At 40.0% G+C, this 14,875-nt stretch overlaps 1 protein-coding gene across 8 annotated transcripts in view; it reads right to left on the bottom strand.

Annotated features, from left to right (window-relative positions):
* Positions 1-14,875, bottom strand: part of UNC79 (unc-79 homolog, NALCN channel complex subunit) — a 147,117-nt gene that overhangs the window by 87,223 nt on the left and 45,019 nt on the right. For all 8 annotated transcript variants that reach the window (XM_074956154.1, XM_074956155.1, XM_074956156.1 and 5 more), the window contains 8 exons: positions 14,268-14,391; positions 12,631-12,771; positions 8,889-9,110; positions 5,772-5,999; positions 4,778-4,919; positions 4,274-4,356; positions 4,035-4,183; positions 1,030-1,187 (listed from right to left, as the gene is read on the bottom strand). In XM_074956154.1, the coding sequence (XP_074812255.1) occupies positions 1,030-1,187; positions 4,035-4,183; positions 4,274-4,356; positions 4,778-4,919; positions 5,772-5,999; positions 8,889-9,110; positions 12,631-12,771; positions 14,268-14,391 (1,247 nt within the window). The remainder of the gene's footprint in view (positions 1-1,029; positions 1,188-4,034; positions 4,184-4,273; positions 4,357-4,777; positions 4,920-5,771; positions 6,000-8,888; positions 9,111-12,630; positions 12,772-14,267; positions 14,392-14,875) is intronic.

Raw genomic sequence — 14,875 nt, 5'->3', positions numbered from 1 at the left:
CAGGCCAATAAAATTTCACCCGGTTCTCTGCATCCTAGCAATCGCAAGCAGCTATAATGGCCCTTCAGAGGCACTGGCAAACAGCAGAATTTAGAGCAGCTTTTAGATGGACTGTCCTGGTGTACCGTTGGCCAAAGACCTCTTTACACCACACCCCTTTTCCCAAGCTGTCCTGTGCACTCCTTGTCTGCAGCCAAGGATCTGGGCCAATAATTCCAAAACCAAAATCCAGTGGGCTTGAGTCTCCTCTCCCTTACACCACTGTAAATTAAAAATAACTCCACTGAAGTCAGTAGATTGACACCAGCGTAACACCAACGTAAGAGAGGAAAATAAGTAAGGCCCATTGATTGTAATAGCTGCTCCTTTCTTTTCATTCCCCTATTTCAAATACCAGGATCCTTTTGATTTGAAGTTACTCCTTTTTTAAGAAGCAGATGGGAAGAGTCACTGCTTCTTTGCATTAAACCTGAACTAACATCATGGGCCTTGATTGACCAGTACAGAGAATATCAATCCAATGGGCAGTAATATATATCTGTTTTTTCTGATAACAGAAGGGTAAAACTATGCGTGGAGATTACCAGAGAATTTTATCATGCTACAAACATACACCAATAATGGAGAACTAAGTTAAATAACATTTAAAAGGCGATCCAAGAGGGTACACAGTGAGTAATGCTCCATGATTGGAGATATGTAAACTAGCCAGAGCACTAGGAAATGGACTATAAGGAACAATCCTGCATTGATGAGAGATAGATGGACTATGTGTGGAGGACCTACTGGGTCTTTTCTATCAGTGTGGTGTATGATTTTATTAAACCAACCGCCAGAGCAGCCAATGAAGACAATGAATATTTAAAAACAAAAAAAAACACTTATGGGTAGCAGATGGAAAGAAACTGTAGAAAAATAGCCTCTCTACCTTAAACAGCCAATGTGAACTACAATATCTACAACTGACAAAGCCCCTTCCTCCCTGCCATATTAACCCGCATGCAAATATCATACACTTCTCAGACCTACCTGCTTCAAACCTCATCTTCCAATCTTTGCTGTTAAAATTGCTGTTTATGATTGTCCAGAAAATATCAGCTCCATGAGGAAGCGACAGAGCATGTAGAAGAAGTGGGACAGCCAATGAAGAAAGCTGAGAGAAATCAGACTTCACTACTCTCCATAAGCTAGAAGGACCAACAAAAGCAAATCTGATCACAGAATCTGTCTTTTACTTCACAGAACATCCTTCATATTAAATGTCGACATTATGTTGCTGGGCGGAATTTGCTTAATAAGAAAAGGGGTACATTTGTGAGTTACACTCAGCACCCATGTTAACAATTCAGTGTTGCTGTATGTGGAAGTCCCATATACCCCTGCATCTATATTCATTTTAAATTAATTTTTGGGGGGGAGGTTCTAGCAGTTTTTTGGAAATTGTCTATGATAGATATTCACCAGCATAACGGAGACAGAAATGTATTACTCCACATGAGAAACATACATCTGGCTCGTAAAACAAGCAATGTGTGGAACACAGGAACTGCTATGCCTGATCAGATCAAAAGTCTATCTCATTTGGTGTTCTCTCTCTAACAGTGATGCTTTGGCACCTGCTTACAGTTGGTTACTCCCCTTTGGTTTTACCCTCGCCAAATGACATATTTCTCAGCTAATATTAAGAGGTGGCAGGGAATTTTCGAACCATTTTTTTTCTGATAGAAAACGTTGTTCCTGCAAAATCTAAGTTGTCCTTGGTAAAACTTTAATTTTACCAAAATGTTTTTGATTTTTTTTAATTGGGAAAATCTAAATGAAATATTTCATTTCTGACGGGGTGTTCCTGAATCAAAAAACTTTTCAGTTTTTTTTAACTGAATTAAACATTTTGTTTCGGGTCAGTTCAACATTAATCTGCGTCCACCTGGGCAGCTGCAGTGCCTCATGGAAGCTGTAGTTCAGATGCTTCATGCCCTCTTTCTCCCCCTGTGGGCTTGGCTCCCCAGCCAGGCTTTCTCCCCTCCAGATACTCCCTTTGTGGCGCATTACAGGGAATGCGGTCTGTGACAGGAGCCTGGTCCATAGAAGAGAATGGGGAGGAGGGATGTACCCAAATTACAACCCCTTTGAGGCACTGCAGCAACTCAGGCAGACATAGTTCCCTGTCAAACTGAACCTAAACATTTCAATATTTAATTCCAGTAAAAAAAAATTCAATATTTCAATTTTTCATCCAGATTTGGAACCGAAGAACATAAGAACAGCCATATTGGGTCAGATCAATGGTCCATGTAACCCAGTATCCGATCTGCAGACAGTGGCCAATGCCAGATGCTTCAGAGGGAATGAACAGAACAGGGCAATTAGCAAGTGATCCATCCCCTGTCATCTTGTCCCAGCTTCTGGCAGTCAGAGGTTTAGGGACACCTTGAGCATGGGGTTGCATCCCTGACCATCCTGGCTAACAGGCATTGATGGACCTAGCCTCCATGAACATATCTAGGTTTTTTTTTTTAAAAACCCAGTTATACTTTTGGCCTTCACAACATTCCCTGGCAACAAGTTCCACAGGTTGACTGTGCATAGTGTAAAGAAATACTTCTGTATCTAAGTTTTAAACCTGATGCCTATTAATTTAATTGGGTGACCCCTGGTTCCTGTGTTATGTGCAGGGGTAAATAATACTTCCGTATTCACTTTCTCCACACCATTTATGATTTTATAGACCTCTAGCATATCTCCCCTTAGTCATCTATTTTTCTAAGATGAATAGTCCTAGTCTTTTTAATCTCTCCTAATATGGAAGCCGTTCCATACCCTTAATAATTTTTGTTGCCCTTCTCTGTTCCTTTTCCATTTCTAATATATCTTTTTTGAGATGGGGTGACCAGAATTGCATGCAGTATTCAAGGACTGGGTGTACCATGGATTTATAGAGTGACATCATGATATTTTCTGTCTTATTATCAATCCCTTTCTTGATGGTTCCTAACATTCTGTTAGCTTTATTGACTGCAACTGAACATTGAGCAGATGTTTCCAGAGAACTATCCATGATGACTCCAAGATCGCTTTCTTGAGTGGTTACAGCTAAATTAGGCTACATCGCTTTGTATGTACAGACAAAAACAAAATGTCAAATACCAGAATTTCCTGATTTTCTATCGGCTCTAGCTAATGTCTAATATAAACACTGCCGTATACACTCTTGAGAACAGAGATATTGTGCAACCCTTCTTATTATTATCATCATTATTTATACTGCACCACAAGTGCACGTGGTGCCTTACAGACAAATAAATAATCCAAGAAAGCTCTGAAGATTTAACAATTTAAGATGAATCCTGCAAGTCCTTACTCACCCAAGTTGTCCCACCAAAGCTGATTGAATTGCTTATGCTAGTAAGGTGTTTACATGATTGGGCCCCAGAGCAATAAGACTTGACATAAGGAGAGACAATAACGGACAAAAGGGAAGGGAGGAAAGAAAGGAATGAGATCTACACAATGTCAGTTTCTTAGTAAATGAGATGACAAGTCTGTTGTTCACATGGCCAAACTCCTTGAAAATAAACTACAGCAAGTGTTTCAGCCCACAGCACTCAAAACAGAACTTATGATTTAAAAATAAAATTCACATGCTGTACATAATTCTGATCTGCTTTTCCTTGAACTGGTTTTTTATTATCCACAAATCAGTTTCATGGACAATATATGACCATTCCTGGAACCAAATTTGCACTGCAATCAGGGAGGCACAGTGGTCTAGCAAATGGAGGACTGGACTGGGAGTTAGGATACATGGGTTCTGTGTGACCTTAGAGAAGTCACTTCACTTTTCTGTGCCTCTGTTTCTCTTCTCACCCTTTGTCTATCTTGTCTATTTAAACTGTAAGATCTTTGAAGTAGCAACTGCTTCTCACTGTGTGTTTGTACAATGCCTAGCAAAATGGACCTCTGATTCTGGTTGGAATTTAGAAGCATTAAATGTAATATAAACTAAAATGACAATTCCTGGGTTAAAAGCATACCTTGCAATCAGCATGTGATCTTGAATGTAAGCTAAGAATTGTGGATGGTCCTTTCTTGACATGTACAAACATTCCCCATGAAGACAGAGAATCTTCAAACAGTTCAGCATGTTAAAAAGAATGTCTGGCTCTTCAAATCTGGCCATTTCCTGTGCAAGCAATTCATGTAATTAATACTACTCTCAAAGCAGGGATGTCATTAAATCAAATATATAAATTTAAAAAGTAATCAGCTGTACCTGCAATATAGTGTATATGAGCTTCAACGTAACCGGAAGTTGCTGGTAACAGAATTTTCTTTCAGTGTCATTTTTTATTGATGCTAAAATCAAGTTATATTAGAGTCATTAATATATCATCTCTTTTGCTGGTTGGGAATGAAACTAGAAAATAAACCAAGGGAAGGTGAGATTGCTGCAAAGGGCAAATGCATCCCAGCCGTATCTCTACTGCAGTCAGTAGAATTACATCAGGAATTAATTTGACCCATAAAATTTTTCTGTGTGATCAAAGGAATGGGTTTTTTAATGATTTTTTCTTGGTCCAACAATTTTGCTATATAAGTGTATAAATGGAATGCAACTTTCCCATAGAATGAACAAAAGTATTAAATGCATGAAAAACTATCAATTCCATGCTGTTGAACTTGCAAGACTACTTTAAATATTTGTATCTTTTTTTTAAGGAATAAAGCCAAACCAATGCTTCATTTAACACCTAGTTCAAATGGCCTCCTAACTTACTAGCATTTTCTGTTGTCTCTGTATGATTTCCTGGGTTTTCTCCATGTTTTGTTGCAGATTTGTTTTCCTCTTCCCCTTCAGTTCCTATAATAAACTCGGGTCTAGTATACAGAAGACTATCCTCCAGGTTGTCTGTGGGCTCCTATAAGGACACAATAATGATTATACCTAGCTCTTATTTAGTACTTCTCATCAGTAGACCTCAAAGCAGTTTACAAAGAAGGTCAGTATCATCGTCCTCATTTTATAGATGGGGAAACTGAAGAACTCAATTCATTTCTTGATGTACAGACTTCAGTACACAAGGCCAAAACCTGATCTTTAAGTTAAATCCTGCATGCATAAATGGGGCCCAAACTGAGCATGAATGGACTGTACATTCGAGTGTGGTACTGTCAGCATTCTCAAATCTGGCCATTCAAGTAACTCTGATAAAAAGTAACAAAGGATCGTTAATGATCACAAGTGGCCAGGAACTTTGGTTAAGATGTTCAAAAGGGACTAGTGATGTGGGGTGCCCAACCTGAACCAGCTTCGAGGGACCTGACTTTCTAAAAATCAGGCCCCTTTAAGGGACCTCAAATCAGACACTTGAAAACTGAATCACCCAAAATCACTAGTCACTTGAAAATCTTGGCCCTTGGTTTTAACTAGTTATATAAACAACTTTGAAGACGAAAAGCACTAAGCAGCATCCTTTTTATCTGAAAGACATCACCTCCAACAACAGAGCCCTGCCAGCACTGGTTGAATGCTGATATAGAAAGAAGAGTGCCAACTATTGTATCAATATCACTGCTACCGAGTGCGCCTTGAAGATTTCCCATCCAAGCTTATGAGATCTGAGAAGTCAATGGGAATTTTCCTCTAGAATTCCTCTATGCATAAGATCAGTGCAGTTCACTTCCTTATGACAGGCTAATTAAAACAGGAGTTTGGGAGAAATCTCATAATTTGTCATTTAATTACATAAGCTATTTGTTTCACTACTTACCACCAGTCTGATTTCTTCTTTTGGAGCTAGTCGTTCCAGCAGCTCACAAGCCAGCTGGTAACAGAGAATGCTAGACTGGCACAGGTTACATTCTACTACTTTTTCGTCTTTCTGACAGGTGTGAGAGCCACCCCAAGGGGCCTGAAACACATTGTTTATGATGGAAATTATGTCCTTCGAGAGACTGTTCTCCAAACCCAGGGTGATGCCATCATCTTGGAGTTCCATCTGAAAGTCAGTGACAGAACGGTAAGAAATTAACTATTTGATTAATGATCAGTGCTCTTCCTATTCTGCTTATTCTCACATTACTGCCAGTATTAAATTAACGAGACAGAGTATGACATGTAGTGTGGCTCACAGTTTCAAAAGCAGCCACTGATTTTGGGTGCCCAACTGTAGACACCTAGGGTGGGATTTTCATAGCCACATAATGGGAATTGGACATGCAAATCCCCTAACTTTAATAGGAGATGGGTATCTAAATCACTTAGACCACTTTGTAAAACTCAGCCCTAGCGCCATCCTTGGGTCCAGCAGAGATGTGTTTTAGTGCAGGACTTGAGGGGAGAGACAAAGATGGCTTTACACTAACTTTGTGCTTTCCCCTGATCCCTGACTCTGTGGGTTCCAGTTCGGCTCTCAGCACAAGTCAGACCAACCACCTGGGCTCCTTTCATTTATCCCAGTTGGTAACAGTCCCAAGGGGCCATTACACCAGCTGAGGATCGTCAGAGCACAGCAGCGCTCTGGCCACATCCTCTTTCCTTCCTACACTCTTGCCATGCCCCTAAATCAGTGGCTGTGACAGCAGGTTGTGTAGAGCTACCTATGACAAATCTATGCCACCCTGGGACTCCTCCAACCAGGAGCATCCTAATTTGTCCACTCAAGGGAACTTTATGTCCTCTCTGAATCACTAGAGTAGCACAAAGGGACTTCAGCAGAGGCTGGGATCTGAAATCTGAGCCTGATTTTTAGAGCTGCTAATCACCTACAAATCAGCTGTTAGTGTGGGGGGGGGACCAAAAATGGAGGCACTGCAAATCAAAGGCCATTTCTGAATATTAGGACCTATATCAAGAGAGCATTATACTGGGATATGCCATTTGAAGTGAGCTGTAGTTCACGAAAGCTTATGCTCAGATAAATTTGTTAGTCTCTAAGGTGCCACAAGTACTCCTTTTCTTCATCCTGATTAAGTAGCTGTTCTGAAACTGAAAGGAAGCCATTTAAAAAAAAGTTGGGAAAGACTTAAATGAAATAAAACACTACATGAAATAAAAAAGACAAGAATGAGAAAGACATTGACTGCACTTTATCTTTACTGCTGCTCCTAATCTTCATTTGGTAAATTCTATATTAAAAGGTCAGAGCTCAGAATGTCACACCAATTTAACACTTGGTTAAGTGCCACTGAATCCCTTAACATTGGATGAAGGCATCCCCATTAAGGAGGTGTCTTCACTAGGAAAAGAGATGCATTTCTAACCAACATGAGGTAAAACCCTAGCTGAAAACAAGGCAGTTGGTTAGCAGTGAGGCTCCCCCAGTCTTTAACTTGACTTGCTAACTCACGTGAAAACCACACACTGCCTTCACTAGGATTCTACCTCATGTTAGATAACTCAAGTTAAACAGGTTTCAGAGTAACAGCCGTGTTAGTCTGTATTCGTAAAAAGAAAAAAGAAAAGGAGTACTTGTGGCACCTTAGAGACTAACCAGTTTATTTGAGCATGAGCTTTCGTGAGCTACAGCTGCATCCGATGAAGTGAGCTGTAGCTCACGAAAGCTCATGCTCAAATAAACTGGTTAGTCTCTAAGGTGCCACAAGTACTCCTTTTCTTTTTTCTTTTTTCAAGTTAAACACACACCTTTTTCCTAGGCTATGTCTACGCTAGCACTTTTGTCAGTATAACTTACGTTGCTCAGGGATATGAAAAATCACCCCGAGTTACACAGACAGAAGCACCAGTGTGTATAGTGCTATGTTGACAGGAGACACTCTCCTGCTGACTTAGCCACCGCTGCTCGTTAGGGGTGGTTTAATAATGTCAATGGGAGAGATCTCTCCTGCTGGCATAGAGCAGCTGCATTGGTAGACATGGCCCTAGTGAAGACAGGCCTCAGGGGGTTCTTCACAGATAAGTTTGCAATTAGTGCAGCCACTTAAATAAAAAGAAATTCACTAAACTAGTGCAAATCCATGTGCACACACTTATTTGAATTGAAAAGTGGTTTATTTTGGTTTTGTTTATTTCTGTTCTCAAGGACTTGTCTACCTACAGAAGTGTCTACACTTAAAAGCACTGTCGATGTCCTGCTATAGCACTTCAGTGTAGACACTCACTACAGCAATGGGATGGGTTCTCCTGTTGCTATAGTCAATTCTACTCCCCAAGAGGCAGAAGCTAGGTCAAAGGAAGATTTCTACATCAGTCTAGCGCTGTCTATGCTGGGGGTTAGGTCGACATAACTACGTCACTCAGGGATGTGGTTTTTTCACACCCCTGTGCTACTTAGCTGGGTCAACCTAACTTTTTAGCGTAGACCTGGCCTTAAATCAGTTTATAAAGTGACTTAGTTAAACCAATACAAACCTCTATGTGAACACTTTTATTCTGGTTTAAGTGTGGCTTATTTTGATTCAGCCTAATCAATTCAACAACTTGTCCACAAGGAGTTTCCATCAGTTTAACTAAAGTGATTTAAAATTATACCTTAAATTAAACCTGTGCAACTTTCTTGTACAGACAAGAGCTGACACTGACTTAAAGTAAACTAAAATAAGTCTGGTTTAAACCAAAACAAGTGTCCACAGTGCCTTTTGTACCAGTTTAACCAAATTAGTTTAAAATCACACTTGCAGTTAAATCTATGAAACTCTGCATGTTGACAGCTGTAAATTGATTTCTACAAAGTCCCAATAAAGTGACCAGTCTGATTACACTGTTTTGATCCACATATTTTTCATGTCTTTTGACTTTTGTGTTCATCTAAACATGGGAATAGTTAATTTCCTTTCAGGTCACTCAGAAAAAACATAGGTGGGTTTCAAGTATTGAGAACTGTATTTTTGCATCAGTTTAACAATCGAAATTCTTTATCTGCTGGCACCTGCTTCAGGATGAGATCAAACATCAGTATGAAGCAGTTCAGATTCATTTCATCTTCATCACAGTCAAAGTCGATAGTCCTCCCTCCAGGGTGTCCAAAGTTCTTGAAAGGGCTACGGAAAGGACTGAGCATGGGGCTGCGAAATGGGCTCTGGAAAGGACTCGGGAAAGGACTCAGCATATTGTGCTGAACCCGGCGCCCAGGATCAGAGGCAACACTCACCTGAAGAAACAAAAAGTGGATACACGCAAGTCAACTTTAAATACTTGGGCATTGGCTAGTACGATACTAAAGGAAAGGAGGGAAAGTGCTTTACTGTTCCCTGTTAGGGCTGTTTCTTGTACATTTTCAACTGGTTCTTAATGCCACTAAACATTAAAATATATTATAAATTCAATGGGCCAAATTCTGCACTGATGTACATGTTGGTGTACGCAAGACAGTTGAGGTCAAATTAATGCTTGGTGTAATTCTGCTGATCTCAGTAAAGTTACATCAGAGGGGAATTTGGCCTCCTAGTGTAAACTGGCCAGAAAATGACTACAGGAGATAAAGAAGCCAAGTTACACTGATCTGACATTCTATGATAAGCAAAAGGAATCTAACCCCACAAATGCTCCGAATGCAGGGTAGTGGCTGATGAAAAAAAAGAGGGTACATTAAGAAAATAGTTTTCAGAGTAACAGCCATGTTAGTCTGTATCCGCAAAAAGAACAGGAGTATTGGGGCACCTTAGAGAGCAACAAATTTATTAGAGCATAAGCTATCTGTGTGTACGTACATACATACATACATACATACATACACACACACAGATAAGTTGGAAGTTACCATACAAACTGTGAGAGGCTAATTAGTTAAGATGAGCTATTATCAGCAGAAAAAAAAAAAAACGTTTGTAGTGATAATCAAGATGGCCCATTTAGACAGTTGACCACAAGAAGGTGTGAGGATACTTAACTTAGGGAAATAGATTCAATATGTGTGATGACCCAGCCACTCCCAGTCTCTATTCAAACCCAAGTTAAATGGTATCTAGTTTGCATATTAATTCAAGCTCAGCAGTTTCTCTTTGGAGTCTGTTTTTGAAGCTTTTCTGTTGCAAAATTGCCACCCTTAAATCTTATACTGAGTGGCCACAGAGATTGAAGAGTTCTCCTACCAGTTTCTGCATGTTATGATTCCTGGTGTCAGATTTGTGTCCATTCGCAACAAGTAGGAGAACACTTCAACCTCTGTGGCCACTGAGTAAAAGATTTAAGGGTGGCAATTTTGCAACAGAAAAGCTTCAAAAACAGACTCCAACGAGAAACTGCTGAGCTTGAATTACTATGCAAACTAGATACCATTAACTTGGGTTTGAATAGAGACTGGGAGTGGCTGGGTCATCACACATACTGAATCTATTTCCTTAAGTTAAGTATCCTCACACTTTCTTGTCGTCAACTGTCTAAATGGGCCATCTTGATTATCACTACAAAAGTTTTTTTTTTTCTGCTGATAATAGCTCATCTTAACTAATTAGCCTCTCACAGTTTGTATGGTAACTTCCAACTTATCTGTATGTATATGTATATTACTCTATGTTCCATTCTATGCATCCGATGAAGTGAGCTGTAGCTCACAAAAGCTTATGCTCTAATAAATTTGTTAGTCTCTAAAGTGCCACAGGTACTCCTGTTCTTTTTTTAAGAAAATAGTGTCAACTAAGGTGATGCCTAGATGTGTCACATAGCTGAAAAACAACTAGCAAGAGAATATAAAATAAAGCAACATAGATACAGGAAATTTACATCCACACCATGATAGGCACCCCACATCACTCCCAGTAACACACACAAAATCCCATAGTGGTGCAAGGAAGTACACTGTCAGACTACATATTTGTCTACTTTTAGGCCAACTATTGTCTGAAATACAGTATAGTCAACCTATGTGTTTCTTCTGTACGGTGTTCTACAGTGGTCCTGGACTGGCTGTGTTATCCTCTATGAGTTTGCTGTCTGCAATGCCAATGCTACAACAGATGAGGATCCCTCTACAACCCAGGGATTCTTCAGTTGCCCATTTGGGGCAGCTTTTAGCCCCTTTGCACCATTAGTGGAGCTGAGGATCTGACCTTCTGAGTTTAAGCTACCTGACTGTCACATGCGCTGTGTGTGGTGTCATTTAGCAGTATTCCTCTTTGCCTCTGAGTCAGACTCCTAGCATAATAATCACATTGTTCTCTCCTGAATATTCACTATGCCTGTGGGTGCCAACCTATCTTCTTTTGCGCCACAGAATCCAAATTTGGAATTTTAAAGCCTGAACACATTTTAACAAGTGGCTTTAGTTTACATCCATTTTTGCACCTCTACTGCAGAATTTGGCCCAATATAGGTGTGCTAAAATGTGAAAGAAACATTCCACACCTCACCTGCAGTACCAGCAAACAAATATTCACTGCTTTCATAAACATTGCATGCCAAGTAACTGCAGAATCTTCCATTGTTTTTCTGTAACTCAACTAAAAGTAACCAAATGCAGCAAAAATGTAAAGATAAGGAAGTGATGTTAAAATATGAAAATCAGAGGATAAACTCTACAGTTCTGAGTCACAAGGAGCAGAATTCATAAGGCTGATGAAAGCAAAAGGACATGCTTCCACTGATCATTATTTATGACACATGCTTTTGTTTCTGTTACACAGGAAACAGTACAGTGTTTTAGAAATGAAGTACTAACAAATTTTCAGAATTTATGCACAGGTTTCAATAAATATGTTTGCTTTATTTTTCACATTTTCTCTGTTTAAGACTAGTGAATTAATTTTGGAAGCCAGAGTTAGATAGAGGAATCCATTGCAAATGGAGGAGCTGTTAGAGAAGCATTCAGTCAAATGTCTGATCTATTGCTGCTGGTCGCATGAGTTAAATATTGGCCAGTTTGGGTTTGTGCTGCTGCTAACTGGTTCATTTGATTTGTACAGCAGACAGCCTAGAGATTCAGAGTCTACGTTGTCTGCTGACATATTACCAGCAGATAACACTTTAAGGACTAGAGGAGAGAAATTGAGACAGGATTGGATTTAATTTAACTGCAATGACTGAATATGCATCTGCCACCAAAAAGGCCCCCTCAAAAAGCCTCTAAGCAGGTTTGCCTATTGGATAAAGTGTTAGCTCTTAGCAATAAGTCAAAGGAAGCTGCTTCTCTCTTCTTCCATCAGAGGTAAATATTGGAGAGTGTAGAGGCAGGTTAGGTGAAATACAAGGAAAAATGGAGGGACAAGGAAACGAATTCTGCTCCGTCACCACCACCAGTAAGTGCCTAGGCCCTACTAAACATGTGCGACATGAATATGAAAGCTCACCCTAGATGACCAGATGTCCATTAAAAATTGCTGGTTGATAGTAGTGGACAGAAGATACAGAGAATGAAAATTGTTGGAAAAGTTAACACAAAATAAATACTAGTGCTTAGCTATTATATAGATGCCATACACCAAGTGAAACAGTTCACTCAGAAAGAGATTTCACAATTACACTCTACCAAATTATTAATTTATGAATTAAAACTGATCAAATGGGAGGCTGGCATTAACTCAAGCTGTGTTGATTTTTATCACTCTCAAAATCTGTACTTTGTTTCCAATCGAGTGCTAGAGTAATTGGCAGCAAGTTTTTAAATCTTCATATGCAAATTAAAAGGGAAACTGTTTTAAGGAGAAAAAGAAAAAAAACAAGACGAAAGATAATACCCTTCGAGCGCCAAGATTCCCTGCCAGTTCACTGACTCTTGATTTTCTTTGATTTGCTAACTCTTTGACAGAATTAACTCCATCGGAAAACATACTGATCAGTAGCTGAAGAGGAACCACAATGTCTAACTCAGATAACACCTAAAGAAAGATAAAAATAAAAAAGCATGAGTTTTCAGCTCGGACCAAAAATACTAACTACCTTTATAAATACTTTAACCGTGCCCCTACTTCAACAAGGTCCATAAAAATGTGTCCAATCAAATTACTCACGTGATTGAAGTGAAAGTCAATGGGACTATTTGTGCTTAAAGTTAGGCACATGCCTAAGTACCTGGCTGAATCAGAGCCAAGCAGACCTGTCTGAGTACAACAAAGAGCACTTTCCAATATGCTTGCAACTGAAACCTGACAACTCTCTTTGCTGATATTTAAGGCCCCATTTACTCACAAACATTCTGATGTAAGGTGTTTTCACAAGATGTTTTTGTGAAGCAAAAATGACACAACTACTAGCATGAATAATTATTCTCTAGGTGTATCCACTAGCACTATTTATTATTTGTATTGTAGTAGTCCCCCAAGGCTCCAATCAGCATAATTCCTGTGGCCATTCTGAAAAGCTCTTTTCATTTTTCCTCAGTAGATTCATCAAACAATTTCAAATATTGGTGAACAGACCAGGGCCTCTTCCTGTTCTCAAGGGACCCATCACATGCAGCAAATCACCAAGAGGGAATTCTCACAGTGACCCCTTCATGAACAAACCAAAGACAAAACTGTGCTCGCTCAAACTAGTCATCGAACAGTTGTTAATAAGCAAATCTGCAAAAGTCACAATCTGTTGGTGGAAAATTTGCCAACAGAAAAAACTATTACAGCCATCAACTAAATTGTTCTCTGCAAATAGGTCACCTAGCACTGACTGCAAGTAACTCTCATCGGGGCAGGAGCAATAACAATGGACATAAGTGTTATTCACAAAAGGTCAACTATTGTAAAATGCACATGGCCTTAAGGGGAGCTGCACCCTGCAGGATGAATCTCTGAGGGACAATCGTCCAAGTAGCTGCTCAGTACGGAGGGGAAGCACATATGGGTTGCAGTGTACATCTTCACTCCAGCCGGCCAGGTTTATGGGTTGGTACACAGGAGCAGTGGAGTCAAGGCAACAAGTGGTTTTGATAGACTCCAAAGGGAATCCAATCTAGCGCTTCACAACAAAGGACCCTTAAAAATTGCTTAAGTGTTCCTGAAGTCATTCGGCAGTCTACGAAGCAAATTAGGTGCAGACCCTAGAGTACAGCTGGGGAAGAGGCAGGGGCGCTGAGCCTACCCTCAAGACACAACCTACAGCCAAAGGAAAAACGGGCTTCTAGCCTTCCACCAAAAGGTGAGACCTATCACCTGAGATGGGAGAGTGACATCTAGCCTCCCTTGTAGGCAGTGAGCTACCTATCTGCTTGCACTGGGGGTAAGCGAAGAGGAAAAAAAGACTTCCTGACCCTTAAAAAAGGTTTGATTCAGAGATGCGTGAAAGTTCAAGATAGCTCTTCTATGTCTGAACCATTTCACCCATTTCTAATTACAACCCCAGTAAGGTGCTTCAGCATGACCTATCCATAATAGTCACTTACATGCAGCCAGAGCAAAGCTTGCTCCTGCACAGAGGAAGGATAGCCCGTGAATCGACAACTAATGAAGCCAAACATCTCCTCCATGGAAAAAGGGAGTGGGCAAAGCTCAATATCAAACATTTTGCTGCAAAGAAGAAGAACAAAGATATATGATCATTGGTTTGCTGTTATGTGCAGAATATAGACTGTACATGGACAATTAATAGAATACCAATCACAACTAAATAATACGAACACCTCAGTAGCATATCACTTGCATGCTCATTTTGCATCACGCAAGGAGTATGTCACCTGCAATTGTCATTCTGACTCCTGGGAGTTATTCCTGAGTTTGGTGGGTCTGTCATACATCATAACAATTCAAATTAAATTTCAAAGAGTGTTCAGTTAGGTGATGCAGATGGATTGGAGAGATTAGTGAACAGAAATATTTTCATCTGTTAGTGATGACTTTCTCTATCTCCAACACATAGAAATAGTTCTCTCCTTACCTTTCCCCCACCAAAATGCATTTCATACTGGAGACAGGCCTCAGCCACTAAGGATCGACTGTAAGTTTAAGAGGCACTGTGTAGCTGCACTGTCCCAGAATGCATGAAACAGGGCAC

This window comes from Natator depressus, chromosome 6 (genome assembly GCF_965152275.1).
Source record: "Natator depressus isolate rNatDep1 chromosome 6, rNatDep2.hap1, whole genome shotgun sequence".
NCBI classification, from domain to species: domain Eukaryota; kingdom Metazoa; phylum Chordata; order Testudines; family Cheloniidae; genus Natator; species Natator depressus.
The sequence above is the reverse complement of the archived record's forward strand: the minus strand, read 5'-3'. Positions and strand labels throughout refer to the sequence as shown.